Genomic DNA, 18180 nt, shown 5'->3' with positions numbered 1-18180 from the left:
ATAAAAAAAACAACCCTGCACGGTGCTTTAAGAAAGACTTTATTTTGACATTATTCCATTCCCCCCCCCCCCCCTCAATGTGGCAAGTTTTATTAACAAGAGAAAACTGCAACAGTCTTCTGGAACTTAAGAGTGGTCCTTTCTGAGACAAACTGCTGCTGCTGAGCCCATCACCAACCCCTTAAAACTAACAGCACAAGGGAGATAAGCAAGGAAAATTAAACCTTGCCTCTCTAGAAACAGGCCCTATACAGCAGCTTGTTGGTCACCATGTCAAAATTGGTACTTGTATGGTAGAAGGGACACACACCGGAGCAGTTTGTGAAGAGCTGCAGTCCACGGGAAGGACCCATGTTGGAGATGCCACTGTGTCCTGTGGGAGAGACCCCACGCTGGAGCAGGGGAGGAGTGTGAGGAGTCCTCCCCTGAGGAGGAAGAAGTAACAGAGACAACCCCCATTCCCCATCACTCTGCACCACGGGGTGGGAAGAGGTGGAGAATTTGGGAGTGAAGCTGAGCCCAGGAGGAAGGAGCAAAGAGGGGAAGGGGTTTAAAGATCTGGGTTTACTCTTCATTATCCTATTCTGATTTGATTGGAATAAATTAAACGAATTTCCCTGAGTCTATTTTGCTCGTGATGGTAACTAGCAAGTGATCTCTCTCTGTCCTTATCTCAATCCATGAGCCTTTTGTTGTATTTTCTCTCCTCTGTGCAACACAACAGAGCAGCATGGTGGGCACTTGGCATCTAGTCAGGGTCAACCCACCCCAGTACTGTTCCAGTATTAGGATGTTTTAAAACAACGCTTTTTACCACCATTGCCTCCAGACAACCCCATCAAAGTTCTCTTGCAGATTACCTGGACTCTTATAGCACTAGCCAGGATGCTTCTCAGACAGATGCTTCTCTTCAGAGACAAGAAGAATACGCACTAGTAGAAGCCCACGTCACCTTGGGGGTCCAGGATTTAAGCTGATCTCTATTGGACTTTGTGTGTTCCTTCCCATGCCCTGCCTGGACAGGGAGGGTTTTTAGATATGGATACAGAGTCCATGTCTCTTGAAAAATTAAGTCACAGGGAAACTCTTATAGGAAAAGAGAGTCTGATACAGGAGGGGAATGGAACACGGCAAGTGCACAGTCTCCTCTTTCAAGGATGCAAAGAAAGTAGAGTGCAGGAAACACGCAGTGACTCTGACAGAAAGATTAATAGTTACCTGCATATGGAGGACAAAGTCCAGAAGGAGTCGGAAATGAGATGTCAGCGGCTGTGCTGCTGAGAGAGGAATGATTTGCTGAACTGGCCAAAATGCTTAGTGCTTGAAACAGGCATTTTCTTTTACAAAGATATAGACTAGAAGTTCAAAAAGGCTTTAGGGCAGAGTAATCACTTTGTTGTGTATTGGGCAGCTGAGCTCCAAATATCCAAGGTATCCATTGCCTGTGCTGAAACAGGTATTTGTCTAGCCATTACTTGAGCTGATCCATTTTAGTATCTGTAAACACTAGAACTGCTTAACACCCAATACAAAAACACACAGGGTACTGTACGTAATTAAATTACAAGCTCCATCCCTGTCCTTATCTTCACCCATGAGCTTTATATTGACCCATGAGGTGAAGGGTCTAGAGCACAGGTCTGATGAGGATTAGCTGAAGGAACTGGAGTTGTTTAGCCTGGAGAAAAGGAGGGTCAGGGGGGACCTTATCTCTCCCTACAACTGCCTGAAAGGAGGCTGTAGTGAGGTGAGGGTTGGTCTCTTTTCCCAAGTAAAAAATGATAGGACAAGAGGAAACAGCCTCAAGCTGCACTAGGGGAGGTTTAGACTAGAGATCAGGAACAAATTCTTCATTGAGAGGGTGGTCAGGCATTGGAACAGGCTGTCCAGGGAAGCAGTGGAATCACCATCCCTTGGGGTGTTTCAAGAGATGTGCGGACAAGGCTCAGTGACATGGCTTAGTGGTAGACTTGGCAATGCTGTGTTAGCAGTTGGACTTCATGACCTTAAAGGTCTTTTCTAACCTAAGTGATCCTACGATTCTACTATAAAAATAACCAAATGACAGAGACTGAGCTGGTGGTAAACATCCTTTCCAAGATTTGCAGCATTTGACCATGTCTGTGAGTGTGACAGATAGAAGTTGTTCATAACCATTAGCCCAGAGTGACTCTGAGAAACTTGCCTGGCTGTGCTGAAGGCAGAGCATCACTTGTGAGGACCGGGGTTGAGAGCTCCAATATCACACAAGCCAAAAGATCTTGTTCTGTTGCTTCCTACACATCTCTTACTGCAAGTTGTAATCCTCCCAAACATCCTTGCAGTAGGAGCAAGAGGACACACCAGCACTTTCTCACCAGTTCTAAGTGCATCAAGAGTCAGCAAGAAAACCACCAAGCTGCAGTTGCAGGAAGTCTTTTGGGTTTTTAATTGAACAAAACATTGAACAAATTTGACTGGCTCTGAAGACATGCAATTCTGATAAATACATAAGACCACTTTGCCTTCCTTGTCACCTCAAAAAAAGATGATGCTACATCATACTAACCACTAACTCAGCTCAGATGCCCATCGGCAATTCCCCTTCTCCACAGGTTTACCACTTCACACTGAAAAGTTGGGTTGTGTTTCCCAGAAAAGCACAGCTTCCAGCAATCCCAGTATTTTAAAACTCTCAGTCTTTTGCTGATGACTTTTTGTCCACTAAACATCAGACGTTTTATTTCAGGGGAATTACAAATGACACTTTTTAGTTTCACCAAGAAAGCAGCAAAGAACTGTACTCAGAAATCCACAGGTCTCTCTAGCAGGTTTCCCAAGCCTGCCAGCTCCCCATGGCCATGAACTCCATGCGTGTTTCCAGCAACAGAAATGAAAACAACTGCTTGTGCCATCAGGGATCATAATACATCTATGTAGTTAAAGAGCAGTCACATCCATTCTCTGCTTGCAAAACACAGGCTCCACTCTCCTTGATAGCCCTAATAAGGCCATTGTAATTAGAATTTATCTTCCTTTGAAGTACAATTCTGGACGCTCACTTCTTATTCATTATGAGCTTTTCCAGGACCATTTAAGACACTAATCTCTCTCTACCCGCAGGCAGCACAGGATCACATTTCCTTGCCCTGCAGAGGAATTGAGATGGCAGCTGATAACCTGTCACTGGATCTTTTAGTACAGGGTATTCCCAGATTTAAACTGATCACCTCCCACCTTCAACAAAACTGTTATCAATCCCCACATCTTGTGTTTCATTTAGTACAGTTTAATTCCGTATCTATCATAGAAAACCTGTACCATAGAGAACTGGATAATGCCCCAGTTTTTCTCCATGGGAATGATACCTCTAGCTATCAGAGCATCTGGTGATGCTTAGGACACAAAAACAAGGATCAGCTACAGGACACAGGGAACTCTTCCAGACAACTAAAATTATAACACCTTACCTGCAAGGAAATAGATTTTCACTATATTAGTCACCTGAAGTCCATTGATTTACAATCTGCCTGCTTGAACAGAGTGGCAACTTGGGGTTTTACATCTGATCACAACCAAGAAAGCTGGAAAACAATTTTAGTTTTAGTAGACAATGTTAAAAGTTTCATTCTTCACTCTGTTAAGTAAAACTCTGCTTTAGAAAGTTTTGTGCACACTCTGATGCTTAAAGAGAACTGATCTGTTATTCTGTTTATATAGAAGTCTGACCCCACTGCACACGACTTCTTCCTGCAAGCAGCCTGTACAGTGCACAAAGACCCTTCCAAGCCACTGAAGATGCAGGAAAGATTGCTTCCATTGCTGATGTGTCCTGTGTCAGATGTTTTAAAATGCACAAATACATTAAAAGTTAAGATGAACGCTTGTGAGCCAGACAGAGCCATTCATTTTTAAGCAGGATCCAGACAGAAAGCCATCTTATAATGGAATGGTTAGGGTTGGAAAGGACCTCAAGATCATCCAGTTCCAACCCCCCTGCCATGGTCAGGGATGCCTCACACTAGACCATGCTGCCCAAGGCTCTGTCCAATCTGGCCTTGAACACTGCCAGGGATGGAGCATTTATCACTTCTTTGGGCAACCTGTTCCAGTGCCTCATCACCCTCACAGTAAAGAACTTCTTCCTTATATCTAACCTGAATTTCCCCTGTTTCAGTTTAAACCCATTACCCCTTGTCCTATTGTTATAGTCCCTGTTGAAGAGTCCCTCTCTGGCATCCTTGTAGGCCCCCTTCAGCTATTGGAAGGCTGCTCTGAGGTCCAATTTCTATTTTCTCAGGATGTTTATATAATTTGCAATGAATCTCCTCTTTGTCCTGTGACTGTTGGCAGAGTCAGAAGAGATTTATAGAGATTTAATAGAAATCAATAATATTCAGCACTGTATTCAACAGCTGTTACAATAACCTTTTAAGTGAAAATACTCAAACAAGTCTGACTGACAGGCTTAAGTACTCCCCACCCATGCTGAAAACAAACATATCTCAGCTTTCTGTTGGATGATATTTACAGGCAGTGACTTAACTGAAAACTAACTGAAGTAGAAAGGCATGGACCAAACAAAACCCTCATTTTTATTGAGGTTCATAAAACGCTGCTGCAGAGGTGCCCTAAAGTGGTGGGTGAGACTCCTAAAACTGATGTCACAAGATCCCTTTTTCAAAGAGACTGTGAAATTATTTACCCTCCCCTAACTATGAGAGGGCACATAAAAGAATCCAGAAATCACAACTGGAGCCCCTCAGAGGGTGTTTCAACCTCTTTTCTTGGCCTGACCCACTTCAGTGTGGGTTTTGCAATTCCTCCTACACCAGAATGTAAGAGGCCAAAGGATGAGAGCTGCTGATTGTTTTTCCCATGCTTCCAAAGCAATCCAGGACAGCTTTTGGATCTTCTCTGGCTTGACTGAGGACAGAGCTTGTCCTATCCAAGGTGCAGGGAAGTGTGGGTAGTGAATACCTTACATAGATTCCCAGGTGTTTGGATACTTCACAGCAGAATTTAGTATTTCTTTTCAATTGAAAAATTGAAAATGTTTATGATGCTGATAAAGGGTAAGCAAAAAGAGGGGGAAAAAATGTAAAAAAATAAGAGATGTATTCACACTGTACATTAAATCTTGTCACTAGTTGAGCTTTGGAGATTTTAAAATCCTTTCCCAACTCACTGCTCAAAGCACGCGCCTCTGCAAAGGGCAAGAAAAGGAATAATCTGCTAAAGATATCTGTGAGTTCACTTTGCCTACAATGCAATTAGTTTCAGCTGACTTCAGTATAAAACTCCTTTGCATCTCCACATTTCTCTGGAGGAAAACATGTAATACTGGGCTAGTCCACAAAAACATGCCAACTATGTCCAAAAAAGATTATACAGATACTGAAGTTTGCAGAAAAGTTGATTTTATGTGGCCATCGCAATGAAAAATGGACAGAATTTAATACATATGAGTGCAATTTGAAGCTACTGAGAGCTTTTAGAGGGATAAGGATGTTGACAGGATTTGTGACATGACATAAGCCAATTATTTCATTTTTCCAGGATACAGTGGTATCTTCACTACAACTGCTCTAAATGTCAGCCTTGTGGACTGAAGCTCCTTTTGCCCCATGATCCCCAAACTCTCACTCAAGGAAGTAAGATGCTTACTTAGGGATTAGTCTGTAACAGCCAAATCACGAGTCAGTGTAGTTACTTTTACCAAGTACAACCCAGCGTATCCTCTGCCCAGAGCACTGAAACTGACACAATTGGAGCAGCACCTCCGGGCTGAACTCCCTGCAGGGTTCCTGACAGTGCAGAGGGAATGTGTGAGCTGTGAATGTATTGTTAAGCTGTTACTCTCACACCATCACCACCAAGTACCCTCCTCACTCTTCTCTTAGAGATCAGCTACCAGTTTTTTCACAGGAGTTCCCTCCACCATTTATCCAGCCCACAGTAGGCTTTTCTCCTGTCTCCATCTCTTCTCCAGCCTCTCCCTGTCCCATCAGTCACGCTAGCCACTAGTGGCTAGTCATTTTAATACACAGGCAAGTTCACACTTTCACTTCTCTTCTATAATAGATCCTCATAAAAGACAGAAGCCTATTAAGTAACTCAGTGTAAAGCTATGCAGGTAAGAGAATGCATCACACTCATTAGTAAACAACAGTCTCATAATGATGTGCTATGAACTATTTCCACTACTTGAGAGGCAGTTCTCCCTTTTCACTATGATTAAGCATCATTATTTAACAGACTCATTCTCCCAGAAGTATTCTTGTCTGTCTAAGTACAATGTATTCATTACAAAGCTAAATTTAAAGAGTAAATTAAAGTGGTTTCATTAAAAGTAAGCTCCCTTTTCTAAAAGTTGAGATTCAATGACTTTACCCTGAACTTCAATTGGCAATCTTTGAGCGCAAGTAACAAGAAATCTCGGAGTTGTAAACATGCAGCTGTTACAGAGAAGGACCCAGTGGATAGGGAAACAGTTTATAAACTCTTATGCACAAGACTGAAATGCAGAGTCATAACTTTTCAGCACTGCTGCCCTGATCATGATTATTTATGTTGGAGCTTAGAGTTAAGGATTGAATTTTACCGTTTTCGTAACCCAGACACACAATTCAGCAGCTTTTCCTTTCTAATTGATCTGCTCACATGACAAATAATGAATATCTCACTTGTCAGTGTCTTAAGCAGCAGTTTCAGAATCTGAAGTGTTTGACAGAGCTGCTGGAACAGTTGAAATTTTACTACCTCACTTTCCTAATTAACACATGAGCTCCAGACAACCAAGTTGACATTTTACAGTTAGGTAAAGGAAATAACTACAGGTCTATTCAACACTGGAAGTCTGAAGATCTCACGTCTTTTCTTAAAAGACATTCAATTACTGCTTTTGCACTAGGACCTGGAACTACAGTTCACTGCACTCTCACCCAGGGCAGGTAAAAAAACCCACATCAAAACAATTCAGACACAGCCGCATGTGCTTCCCTCACTCTGAAAGAGCACAAATCTTTAACACTGCAAGTGTAAAGCAAAGAGTTTTTCATCTGCTGTTTCTTGTAAGAAAATATAAGGCTGACAGCTTACATAATGATACTGGTTTATGATGAAAATAATATTGTGGTTGCAAGCACACGGACTTTTTTTACCTCAAAAATGTTGGAAGAGGAAGAAAAAGCCTCAACTTAGTTTGAGAGGGTAAAAATTAACATGCCACATGCCTAAATTGGAGAGAAAATATGCTGAGCAGGGAGATGACAGACTCTGAGGCTTTAATTCATCTACTATTTTGACCCAAACCAGAACTGTCCCAACAATTTTCACGAGGCCAATTTTAATGAGTGACATTACTCTAGATTCACTGCATGGAAGCTTTCAGCTGATATTGACAGCAGATTAAACTTAAATGTTTAAATTAAATATTTAAATGTTTAAGTGAAGCTTATTTGGAGTGTTCATCACTTGTTTCTTGTTAAATCCTGCCTTATCTTAACAGCATTTGTTTACATGACAGTAAGTCTAAAAAGGCCCATATTCATAACGCTCAACGGCTTCTAACAGGCCAGAATGAAGTTTTACTTCCAAAATTAGTTCTCTCATGGGCTCTGCAACTTAACTGCCAAAACCCATCAGTGCGTTTGGCCATGGCTGTATAAATGAAACAGTTTGAAAGCCCATCTGAAAACGTCCTATATGCATAACAAGCACTCTTTTAAACTGTAGCTTTATGACTCCCACAACCAACCAACTTGTACCCATCAAAAGGGAATTAAATATTGCATAGACAGATGACAATAGTTGTCTAAGGACAGACCTGTTGTTTCTACAGTTATACCACACTGGAAAAGATCAAAATTCAACACACCAGTTAGAAGCCAGTGCCTGGATTCTCAAAATCTTCATAAATCTGCACTTATGTCTTAATTTGTAGTGAAAAATTAAGTTTAAATTTGCACATATTTCAAATGTGTGGTTCTGCTTTCACAGTGGTCATCAGAAACTCTTTGCAACATCAGATAACGGACCAAAGATTTAAGTATCTGTATTGAAACAGCTCTGAAGGACTCCAGTTTATAGCTGACATCTTCCTCTTTACAGAGCTTTTTACAGTTCTCTTTACAGTTTTTGGTTTGTTTTCAGTTCTGCTCTGCAACATATTTTGGGGAAGAAAATTCTTTCCTAAAGTAGTTTTCCTTAAACACAAAAAGACAATAGCACCAGTTCGACAGAGTTACATCTGTAACTAAAATTCTGTCTCAGAGAAACAAGAGTTAGTATTCACATTACTGTTGCAATCTGAGATACTTATTATTAGCTCTCATACATACACTACCACAGCAACAGAACCGTCGTTCCTTAAACTACTTGATACCAAAACAGAGGTCTGTAAACAGACAGCAACAATGAACCACAAGCAAGAAGCTCACACAGTCTGAATACCCCTGATTTCAACCTTCGTTTTCCAATGCTCACCATGCAAAAAGCATGATATAGGACTGGTCATCAAACCCAACCACCCATGACAGTGGACCACGCACTTTGTCATCGCCACAAACTACCTCTTGGTTGGTATATTTATTCTTCTTAACTCTAGGAGGGAATGACTCATGGAACTCACTTCTTCAGAACAGGAAAAAAAAGAGGGAAAAAGACTTCCTTCCAATTTCTACTCTAAGTTTCATCAAACTAATGGTGGAAATAGCACCGAACAAGAAACTTTTACCTCTAAATTTCCTTCTTACAGCTCATCAGCAAGAAGTGATGTAACCCTTTACCACTCTGTCCTTCAGGATGACCTTCAGCGCTCCATTTCATTGCTAACTCATTCTATTTCATAGGCTGCTTATCTAGTATATATACAAAAAACCCCAACCAAACAGACAAAACAATCCTTTGTTTATTTATGAAGTCACAAGGACTTTTCTTGAGGGAAAACAAAAGAAGCCAGTACTTGCCAAAGCATACTCTAGCAATACAAAGTAGATGATCCTTTCATTTGCTTCAAATTGCAAGTAACTTATTTTTAATCAGGAAATATATACAATTCCCAAACTCAGTTACATCATCTAGTTTGGTAGTTATCACATACCATCAGTCACAAGACTAAAATGCTGACACACTCATGTTTGAAATGGCAACATGATGTAAGCACTCATAAAACAAATTTTGGGAACAGCTACCAAACTTGACCCAAACTAAGTCTGCTGCATTAGTGAACACCTATCACATATGGAGGAAGTTGCTTTCATTTGTTCACAGAAAGTTCTCTTTGCAAAGATTTAGTCAGAAGAGAGATTAAGCCTTACCTCTGGTTTACTGAGACTGGATGATACAAGAGAACCTGATCCCACATCCAGATCCCACTGTTTTCTCCCACTGTTTTCTGGGTCCAGGGCAGCAATTCGTCCATCCAAAGTGCTGATAATTACTAGGGATCTGCAAGTTAGAAGCATTCACAGTCAAAACCACAGCCATGGGGTTTCTCTGTTAGCTGCCTTCTATATTTAAGAGAGTGCAACTCCAACTTTAAAGTTAAGTCTATGTATTCTGCAAAACAGCAGTTTCACTGGTAGCTCTACCTAGACCAACAAGCAAGAGTAGAAAAGTTGAAGTCTCCGGCTGGATGTCACAAGCTAATTCACATGATGCATGATGCTTTCAGAGTTCTGCTTCAGGGGAAAATAGTTGACTTTTTGCTCCCAAAATGCAGGTGTTGCACCGAATGAGATCATCATCTTTTGAGATATTTATATGAGCTGTGTAAATCCTATTTCTTCCAATATCTTCTATGCTGATCTTTATTACATCGTTTCAAAACAACCTAAACCTGAAAATATGAAACCCAGCAAATCAGTATGTAAGAAATACTAACTTGCAATTGAGTTTCCAACACTTCTGGATGAAACGTGAAAATCCTGAAGATTTAACAAGTCTTAGAATAAAACAAGTCTTGCCTAAGGCATACACAGGGCACTTGAAACAACCTCCAACATCTGCAGACAAGAAAGCAAGAAAACTGCCTTATGCAGCTTAGCCTTTAGGTAGCCTGTATGTCTGGGGATACATGTCAATGGCAGGCTAGCTGTTTCATTTCTACAGTGCATGAAGCTCATCAGCTCTAGTATATCTTGCTTCTTACACAGCCATACAGTCAGAATAAGTAGTTCTGGTTGGGCTACAATCCAGCCATTAAATTAAAACAAAATAAACAACACATCAGAGACAAAACACTGACAAGGCATTTTTGAAGGGCCTTTTATTTTTCCTGAAGATTGTTTTATTCCGACCTGGAAAAGCTGGGATATGTTGGCAGTTTTGGCTTGCAGCAGGCTCCCAATCTTCAAAGGCTGCGGAAGAAGAGCTTGATCACTTTTACAGACGGGTTGCATCAAGGGGGGCTGGATCTAGTGACCCAGAAGGACCTTTCTAGACACTGATTTCAATGAGAATAAGGAACTGTGCCAATAAACTTGATGGGGAGATTAACTGGTTTTGGGTGGGGGGAAGTAATGCACACAGAGACATGTATGAATCACTACTTTAAACAATAAGGAACACTAAATTATTGTGTGGAACTGAAGTCAAATATGTTCATTTGTCCAAAGTTACCAGTGTAGAAGATGAAGTTTAAAGAAGAAATGATGGGGGGCTATCCTTTCTCTGTAAGGTGGGAAAAACTAAAATGATGATCTTAAAAACATGTTCAAAGATAGGGGCTTAAGACATCACCTATAACAAAGGTCAAGTAAAACATGGCAGTTTTACACGTAAAAGTAACCCACATATTTTATAGAGCCTTATACTCTACTGTAGCACTGTACTGCTAACAAATAGGAAATTAAATCTTTAAATTAAATTAATTTAATCTTTAACCTGTACCAAAAGTAACATAGAGGCTCCACTTCTGAAGGTGGCCAAGCATCACATTTCTCCAAAACCTTAGCTTAACAGTTAAAAAAATACCAATTGTGCAAATATTTGAACAGTAGAATACATCAGGTTTTATAAGCTGAGTACATACAATTACTCCAACTGTACAGAAACCAGGACCAGGTTAATAATAAACCCGATTGCAGGAGACTGTTCTCAAGCACTGTAAACAAGTGCTTGCACACTGAAGGCCTTGGACACACATTTAACAGAATCTGTTTGCTTTGTGGTAAAACAATTTCTCTGAAGCCTTTTAGCATTGCATAAAAATATTATTCCAAGTGGGTCTATTTAAATGTCGATCCAGCTGACAACTAGGTTATAAAAAGGGTAGAAGTGTTGCTAGAACAGAGGGAATTTTGGCAGTAAAAATCCTAAAATCATGTGAAATGTTTCCTTCCCATCTCTTCCTATTTTTTCCTTATATTATATATTTCTTCCTTATATTCTTATATAAGAAACATTCCTATATTTCTTCCCACTTGACTTCTCCCTCAAGTAACAAACGTTTTATGCCTTTGTATCTTACCTTTCCATATTATCCTCTCCAACCACATGCAAACCTCAGCCTTCTCAAAGAGTTCTCTCATTATTAACCCTCACCACTGTCACCCAAGATGGCAGGTACTTGCATCGTGACCTCTGGTCACCCAAATTGTAGTGTAACTGCACTTATTTTTAAGTTTAGCTGATTAGGAAAGGGGGGAATCATCCTTTAGAGAGGACCTTTGTACCAGCAGTAAACACTTTGAGAAACTGGTTTAACCCTCTGCTTCCACATAGCCTAAAAATCCTGACTTTTGAGTGCAGTGGTACCCTATTAGCCCCCTTGGCCACTAGCTCTATAATGGACTTTATTTCATAAACACCACCTAACTGAGCAAACACTGTGATGAGACAGACAGGAGCAGCTTGGCTATACATAGATCTTGCATGTTCCTTTAGAACTGGAACTAGGTGCAAGAAAAAACACTCATTTCTCTCTGCTTTTTTAACGAGTGGTACATTTTGAACTACATAGTCATACTTCTGGTCCCATCTTCATCTTAAGCTTCAAAAACAGTCACGTACATTAGAAAAGATCTGCTAAAAATCCTTACTCTTGTAATAAGGAGTAAGGATTTGTTACTTACTCTATTTTTCTATGAAGTCTTAATATCTGTTCTCCTAATCTCTGTTTAATTCTAGTGGGTCAAAATCCTGTCACTTGAACTCTAATGGCTGTAAGATCTGCAATTTGTCTACATGTGCCCTAGAACCATGCTAATGTTACACTTTCTCACTATGAATTTTTCCCTTTTCCAACTTTCTCCCCTTTTCCTGTGAGATTCCCCTGCTTGCAGCTTTGCATACTGACACTATGAAGTGGTGACAAGAGACTTCCCATCTTTCAAGTAGCCTAATCAAGCACTAAATTAACACATCCTGATAAAAGCAGTTTAGGCAACTACTTCAAGAAACTATTTCAGAGCTTAAGAACAGGCAGGCAACTTGCTTTTTGCCACCCCACAGTGCTACTGTAAGTTTACTGTAGCATATTATCCCTATTTCTTACAGCACCAGTAGAACAAAGAGCCACCCGTTCAAGCCATCTCTTTGCAAGCCTTTGCTGGCCAGAGTTGCAGATTATACCTGCAATTCCCTCCCACTGAACTGAACTGGCAATATTCTGGATGCAACTTTATGACACCTGATCAACAAGTTGCAAGGAAAAGGAATTCCTGCATTAGTTTGGTTAAGCCTGTTAACACTGTTATTCTCTGCAAAGCTATACCACATCACTGCTTTATGAACACCACCTCCTGACTGGAATAAAGCTTCATGACTACCTTGATCAAAGAAGCCAGCTTCCAACAATATAGAAGTATTCTAAGAACAATGCCAAATTAAACCTCAATTTCAGATATCATCCCACACAAAGCATTACCCATTTTAACATCAAAGGTAAAAAGGTCAAAAGTCACAACTATAATGCCAAGGAATGCAGGAAGATAGAAACAAGCTGCATCAAATTCCTGAAATTGCAAGATATTTGTTAAAAGTACATCACAAACTGCGCTGGGGAGTGAATCACATCACACAGACACTAGGGAAGACAAAGAAACCCCATCAACAAAACCCTGAACTGCAATAGTCTCCACAAGCCTGGACCATAACAGCACAACAAAATAAAAAGACACAAAAAGGAAGCACTCCAAACTAGGCAGTTACTTAAATCCCAGGATCCCTCAACCAGACACCAGAAAAATGAACACCAGTAAAATGATGAAGGCACATTTCACCTTGCCTCAAGCTGCTGCTCCAGAGCATACTATTGATAAGTGTTGGAGAAGAAAATCCCTTCTGGGCCCTTACAGATGGCCAGCAGAAGGGCTAAAGCAAAGGGCCAATAGAATATAGGAAATATGAAGGTATCAGTAATCACAGCAGCTGGCAGAGACCAACTTGATCCTATAAAGTCAGATTTTATTTGCCCTTTGTCAATGTGAAAACACATACTTCCCTCACCCTAACCATCCACAAACAGCCTCTATGAAGTATTTTCTTACCATTTCCTACCCTCTCTTGCTCACAGACTTGAGCTTGTTATTAAAGTGCAGTTTTAAGGTTCCCCCTTGAAACTATGAAAAACATCTACTACAAACTTTCACATGCATTGACAAAAGGCCAGTCCTGGGCCTTAAAATCACTGCTTATATCCCACCATGAACACAGCCCACTTTTGGAGATCGGATGGCCTCAGGCTCTGTTCTACTTTACCGAAGTGAAGGTATCTGATTTACCTAGCAACAGAAGCACAGGGTTAAGACTGCAAGCGAAGATGTAAACAGGATAGAGGAGGAGCACTTATTTAGCTTATTTACAGCCTTTCACTGCACAAAAAAATGTGTGTTTATTCAAATCAGTTGGTTTTGTTAGAAAAAGCAGAACTCATCGTCCTTTTGGTACAACATTTACCACTATTACTGTTTCAGTTTAATAAAACCCTAAAACAGCAGCAAAATAACCCTAATATTCTCAACAGCAATTTGGGACACCACAAATAGGGCTGTTTGTCAGACTTGAGCTCTAAACAGCTATTCCAGTTTCAACACCTGCATGTTTGTACATAAACAGCACAACAGTTCACTAACCCTCATATTTTCTTCTAGGAAACTAAAGAAATCCTCAGCCCCAAGATGATGACATTCATTTGCCTACAGCAAAAATAGTCAGGGCTTTGGTTTTGTTGGGGTTTTCCAGATTATACTGACCTGTTCTATTACATGGATATTTTATTGCTGAAGAACAATTACCTGAGGTGAGTAGAGATCTCACAACTGAAATAATAAAAAAGAGCAGGCTAATACTATGGCCAGGCAGCCATCCTATTTCTATTTGATGACAGCAAATCTATTTCTCTGCACTAATCAATTAGATAACAGCCACATTCAATCTCAGGCTTAAATTACCACATTGAACATCTTTAGTGTGTTTTACTTAGCTCTAGTGGTCAAAGAGAAAATTCATCTTTAAACATTTCCAAGGCTAAACAAATGAAGGTCTCATTAAAAATTGAATACAGTAGAATTGTAATAAACCAGGTAGGAATTTGATGACCTGATACACAAAGGAATGATCCTGATGCTAAAAGGCTAACAGATCTTCCTCAAAGAAAACAGGATGCCAAGTTATCAGCCAGTTTCTAACTGAATGGGCTTTTCATCTTCGGAATAGCTTCTCAAATATAGTAGGCATTTAGTCATGCTCTTCTTCCTTTAAACTCTGACTGTGGTTTATCACCTCATCTTTCTCAGCCAATTCAGAAACAGCCTGGGAACAGCTCAGTAACATTTCTGCACTTGAGTCATTCATTAAAATCTTCCTTGTGCCAGAGCTTCTTGCCACATGTGTTTATTAAGTATTTTATTTCCCCTTGTTATAGTCTGAAACTTGTTCAGCAATTTGTCTTGCATGCTTGGCTTCCCTTCAACCACACACCAATGTCTGTGTTTAACCACTAAGCAAACAGGAGAACTGCATTTTCTTTACAAGAAGAAGAAAAGATGACACGAAGGGATACGATGTTCTGAACAACTGAGAGTTGCAAGTGTTGGAAAGAGTTTAGACTACAGATGCAGTGCTTTACAGCACTGCCACCAGGTAACAAGCTGAGGAAGGGACTTAGCATTACCCGGTTAAGTAGACTATTACCAGGGTAAGCAGACTGGCCGGACGACACTTAGCATAACATCCAGCATCTTATCTGTCTAAGAATTAAGGCACCTTTTCTACTTACTAACAACCACTGAAAGGAACTAGTACCTTGAGTAAGGTCCTGCAGTACCCTCTCCTTACTGCTACATCCTCCTCCTTGCCCCCCTGTCCATGCTGCCCATCCCTGCAGCGCTACTCCCAGCCCCATCACGGGACTCATCTCTTCCACCCCTTGCCCTGCACCTCTCCTTCCACCTTCAGACACTTCCCCGCGTGTCCCCACCGCTCAGCCAGCTCGCAGCACCCTCGTTTCTCCACGCACCCCCTTCCCAACGCGCTACTCCCATTACGAACAACCTATACCCCAACTCTCCCACTGCTCTGCTTCCCCTCCGCGCTCACTCCTGCACGACCCTTCCCTGCACACGACCGTGCAGCCCCTTTTCCACATACACCCCCCCCCAGCCTCATAGATGCTGACAGTCCGCCCAGCTCCCTCAGACACTGACCCCGGACACTGTCGCATGGGTACCAGCCGCTCCAAGCACCCCCAAACCGGGCGCTAACCCCATGTGCAGCCGCTCTACACACTGACTCCCCGCTCCGGACAACGGAGGCCGGCTCCGCAGCCCCGGGCACCGACCCTCATCCCAGTCACCGATACCCACCTGCCGCCGGTCCGGGCCTCTCCGCTCTCCTCAGCCTCCTGCTCGCCGGGCGCCGCGGTGGCCACGCCGGCCTCATCATCCTCCACCGTCACGTCAGCGGAACCGGCCGGCAAAGCGGCGGGAGCGGCGGCCGCCCCTAACCCGAAAGCGGCCTCCACAGCCGCGACATCGCTCGGCGGCGGCGGCGGCACCGCCTCCGGGCCGCCCGCCGCTACCCCCAACAGCACCAGCACCGTGAAGGCGGCCAGAGCGCTGCGGCACCGCGGCCCCCGCATGGAGGGGCCCCGCTTCGGCCGCCGTTAGGACATGAACGCTGCCGCCAACACCGCCACCGCCGCCGCTGCCGCCACAGAATGGGCGCGCACCACAACCCCGCCCGCCCGCCCGCCCGCCACGTACCGGCACTCCGCGCGCAACCGCCCCTCACACCACCGCCCGCCCCTTCGCGGCGGGGAAGGAGCTCATTGGTTCGGCGCCACGCCGCTCCGCCCAACTCTTCCCTTTGATTGGCCAGAGAGAGAAGGAGCGGTGTTTGTCAACAGAGCCCCCGAGCCAATGAGAATCACGCCGCTCGCTCTCCTCCCTCTACCGCTGTTGCTACCAATGGGAAGTGCATGATTCACCGAGCTGCTCTGCCATTGGCGGAGAGGGGGCACCACATGTGCTGCTGACTGGCGCTCCGGGCGCCGCGGCCCCGCCCCTTCCCGGCCGGTCCTCGGCTGGAGACGTGGCTGCTCCTCCGCGCCGGCGGGGCGGGGCTAGGCTAGCGGCGCGTACCACCCGGCGCGCAGGACGGGGGGGAGGCGGGAGAGGACGGGTAAACTGCCCCCCCCGTAGGGAATGGGCTTGTCGGGCGGGAACGGCGGAGCTCGTCCTGAGGGAACCGGGGCCGAGACCCGCGTGTGTGAGGCTGAACGGACACGGACAGGTTCCACTGGGGTGCCCATGGGGCACCTTCTCCAGACCGCGGTGGTTTATGTTGCTTAAAGCACCTCCTCCAGCTGAGCCGTGACCCCTTCAGGAAAGGTTCCCCTCAGGAGCTCGTTCCCCAGGTAATGGCTGCCCCGCCTGCTCTGGCTCCAGTGAGGAGCAGCGTGGCTGAGTCCCCTCGCTACCAGACAGACATTGAGGTGCTGGAGCGGGGCCAGAGAAGGGCACGGAGCTGGTGCAAGGCCTGGAGCACAAGTGTGATGGGGAACGGCTGAGGGACCTGGGGGGTTCACTCTGGAGAAGAGAAGGCTCAGGGGGGACCTGATGGCTTCCTACAAGTGCCTGACAGGAGGATGGAGCCAGGAGGGGCTGGGCTGTGCTCCCAAGGAACAAGGGATGGGACAAGAGGAAACGGCCTCAAGTTGCACCAGGGCAGGTTTAGGTGGAGCTGAGGAACAATTCCTTCCCCAGAGGGTGCTCAGGCATTGGAACAGGCTGCCCAGGGCAGGGCTGCAGTCACCGTCCCTGCAAGTGTTCACACACCGTGGAAACGAGGCCCTCAGTGCCATGTGCTAGTGGTGACCTTGGCAGTGCTGGCCAGTGGTTGGACTGGATGAGCTTAAAGGGCTTTTCCAGCCTGGCTGATTCTATGTGACACAGCATGGTGACTGGTACGCCCAAGAACACCTTCCCCGGCTTGTTGGCCAGATGTTGCAGCAACCTTGAAATCTATCTGTGGTATATTCAACTCATGTTCCCTCGATGTATTCACAGATTATGATTTCCTTTATCCGGCAGGTGACACCTCTGCATCCTTCAGGAGGTATTCCCCCCTTTCGAGCAGTTACCATTATCCCCTTTGCTTTGGGGAGCAGGAGAGGCTGCTCCATTGCATCCCATCACCAAGGCTGGCTGTTGTCCACATCAGCAGCCTGTAGCCTGCAATGGATCATGCCCTGACTTGTGGTGCTACCTTGAGCTTTTGTGTCAGTATTCACCCCTTACAGGTTGTTTATCAAGCCATACCTTTATCTTCTTTATAACTAAATAAGTTACAAACTCTTCAGTGCCTATTCTAAGGCATCTCCTCCAGTGCTTAAATTACATCTTTATGTCCCTCCCCTTTTCCATTCTTTTCTGCATTGCATTTCAGAATGTGGAGATGAGGGTGCTGTGTTCATCTGTCTCCAGCAGTCAAGAAGGCTCCAGTATATCCCTAGGGATGCCTTCCCTTTGCAAAGGGGCAAAGGCTGACTGTAGGCCATTAGAGAACACACAACACGATGCTTTTCTTCCGCTGTATACACATGCATACCTAAGCTGTGTGGCTTTGCATCTGACTGCTTTATGTGGCAGTCCTATGTCAAAATCCTTTAAACAGTTTATTACACCTTCCAGAGGAAATGGAATTCTTTGGTGTCTTCATGAAACATGAAATGAGATTTCTGTTAGACCTCTGACT

General features: G+C 43.7%; 1 protein-coding gene across 1 annotated transcript in view; it reads right to left on the bottom strand.

Annotated features, from left to right (window-relative positions):
• EIF2AK3 (eukaryotic translation initiation factor 2 alpha kinase 3) overlaps positions 1 to 16190 on the bottom strand; it is a 47164-nt gene extending 30974 nt beyond the window's left edge. Inside the window, exons 1-2 of the mRNA XM_061466465.1 lie at positions 15789 to 16190; positions 9300 to 9429 (exon numbers count right to left, since the gene is read on the bottom strand). Of these exons, the coding sequence (XP_061322449.1) occupies positions 9300 to 9429; positions 15789 to 16063 (405 nt within the window). The 5' untranslated portion in view covers positions 16064 to 16190. The remainder of the gene's footprint in view (positions 1 to 9299; positions 9430 to 15788) is intronic.
• Between the last annotated feature and the right edge of the window lie 1990 nt (positions 16191 to 18180).

Source organism: Pezoporus flaviventris, unplaced genomic scaffold, assembly GCF_033815535.1.
Source record: "Pezoporus flaviventris isolate CSIRO_AGI_PZ_B2104156 unplaced genomic scaffold, CSIRO_AGI_Pfla_v1 ptg000002l, whole genome shotgun sequence".
In the NCBI taxonomy this organism is placed as follows: Eukaryota; Metazoa; Chordata; class Aves; order Psittaciformes; family Psittacidae; genus Pezoporus; species Pezoporus flaviventris.
This window is presented reverse-complemented; position numbering and strand designations above follow the sequence as displayed.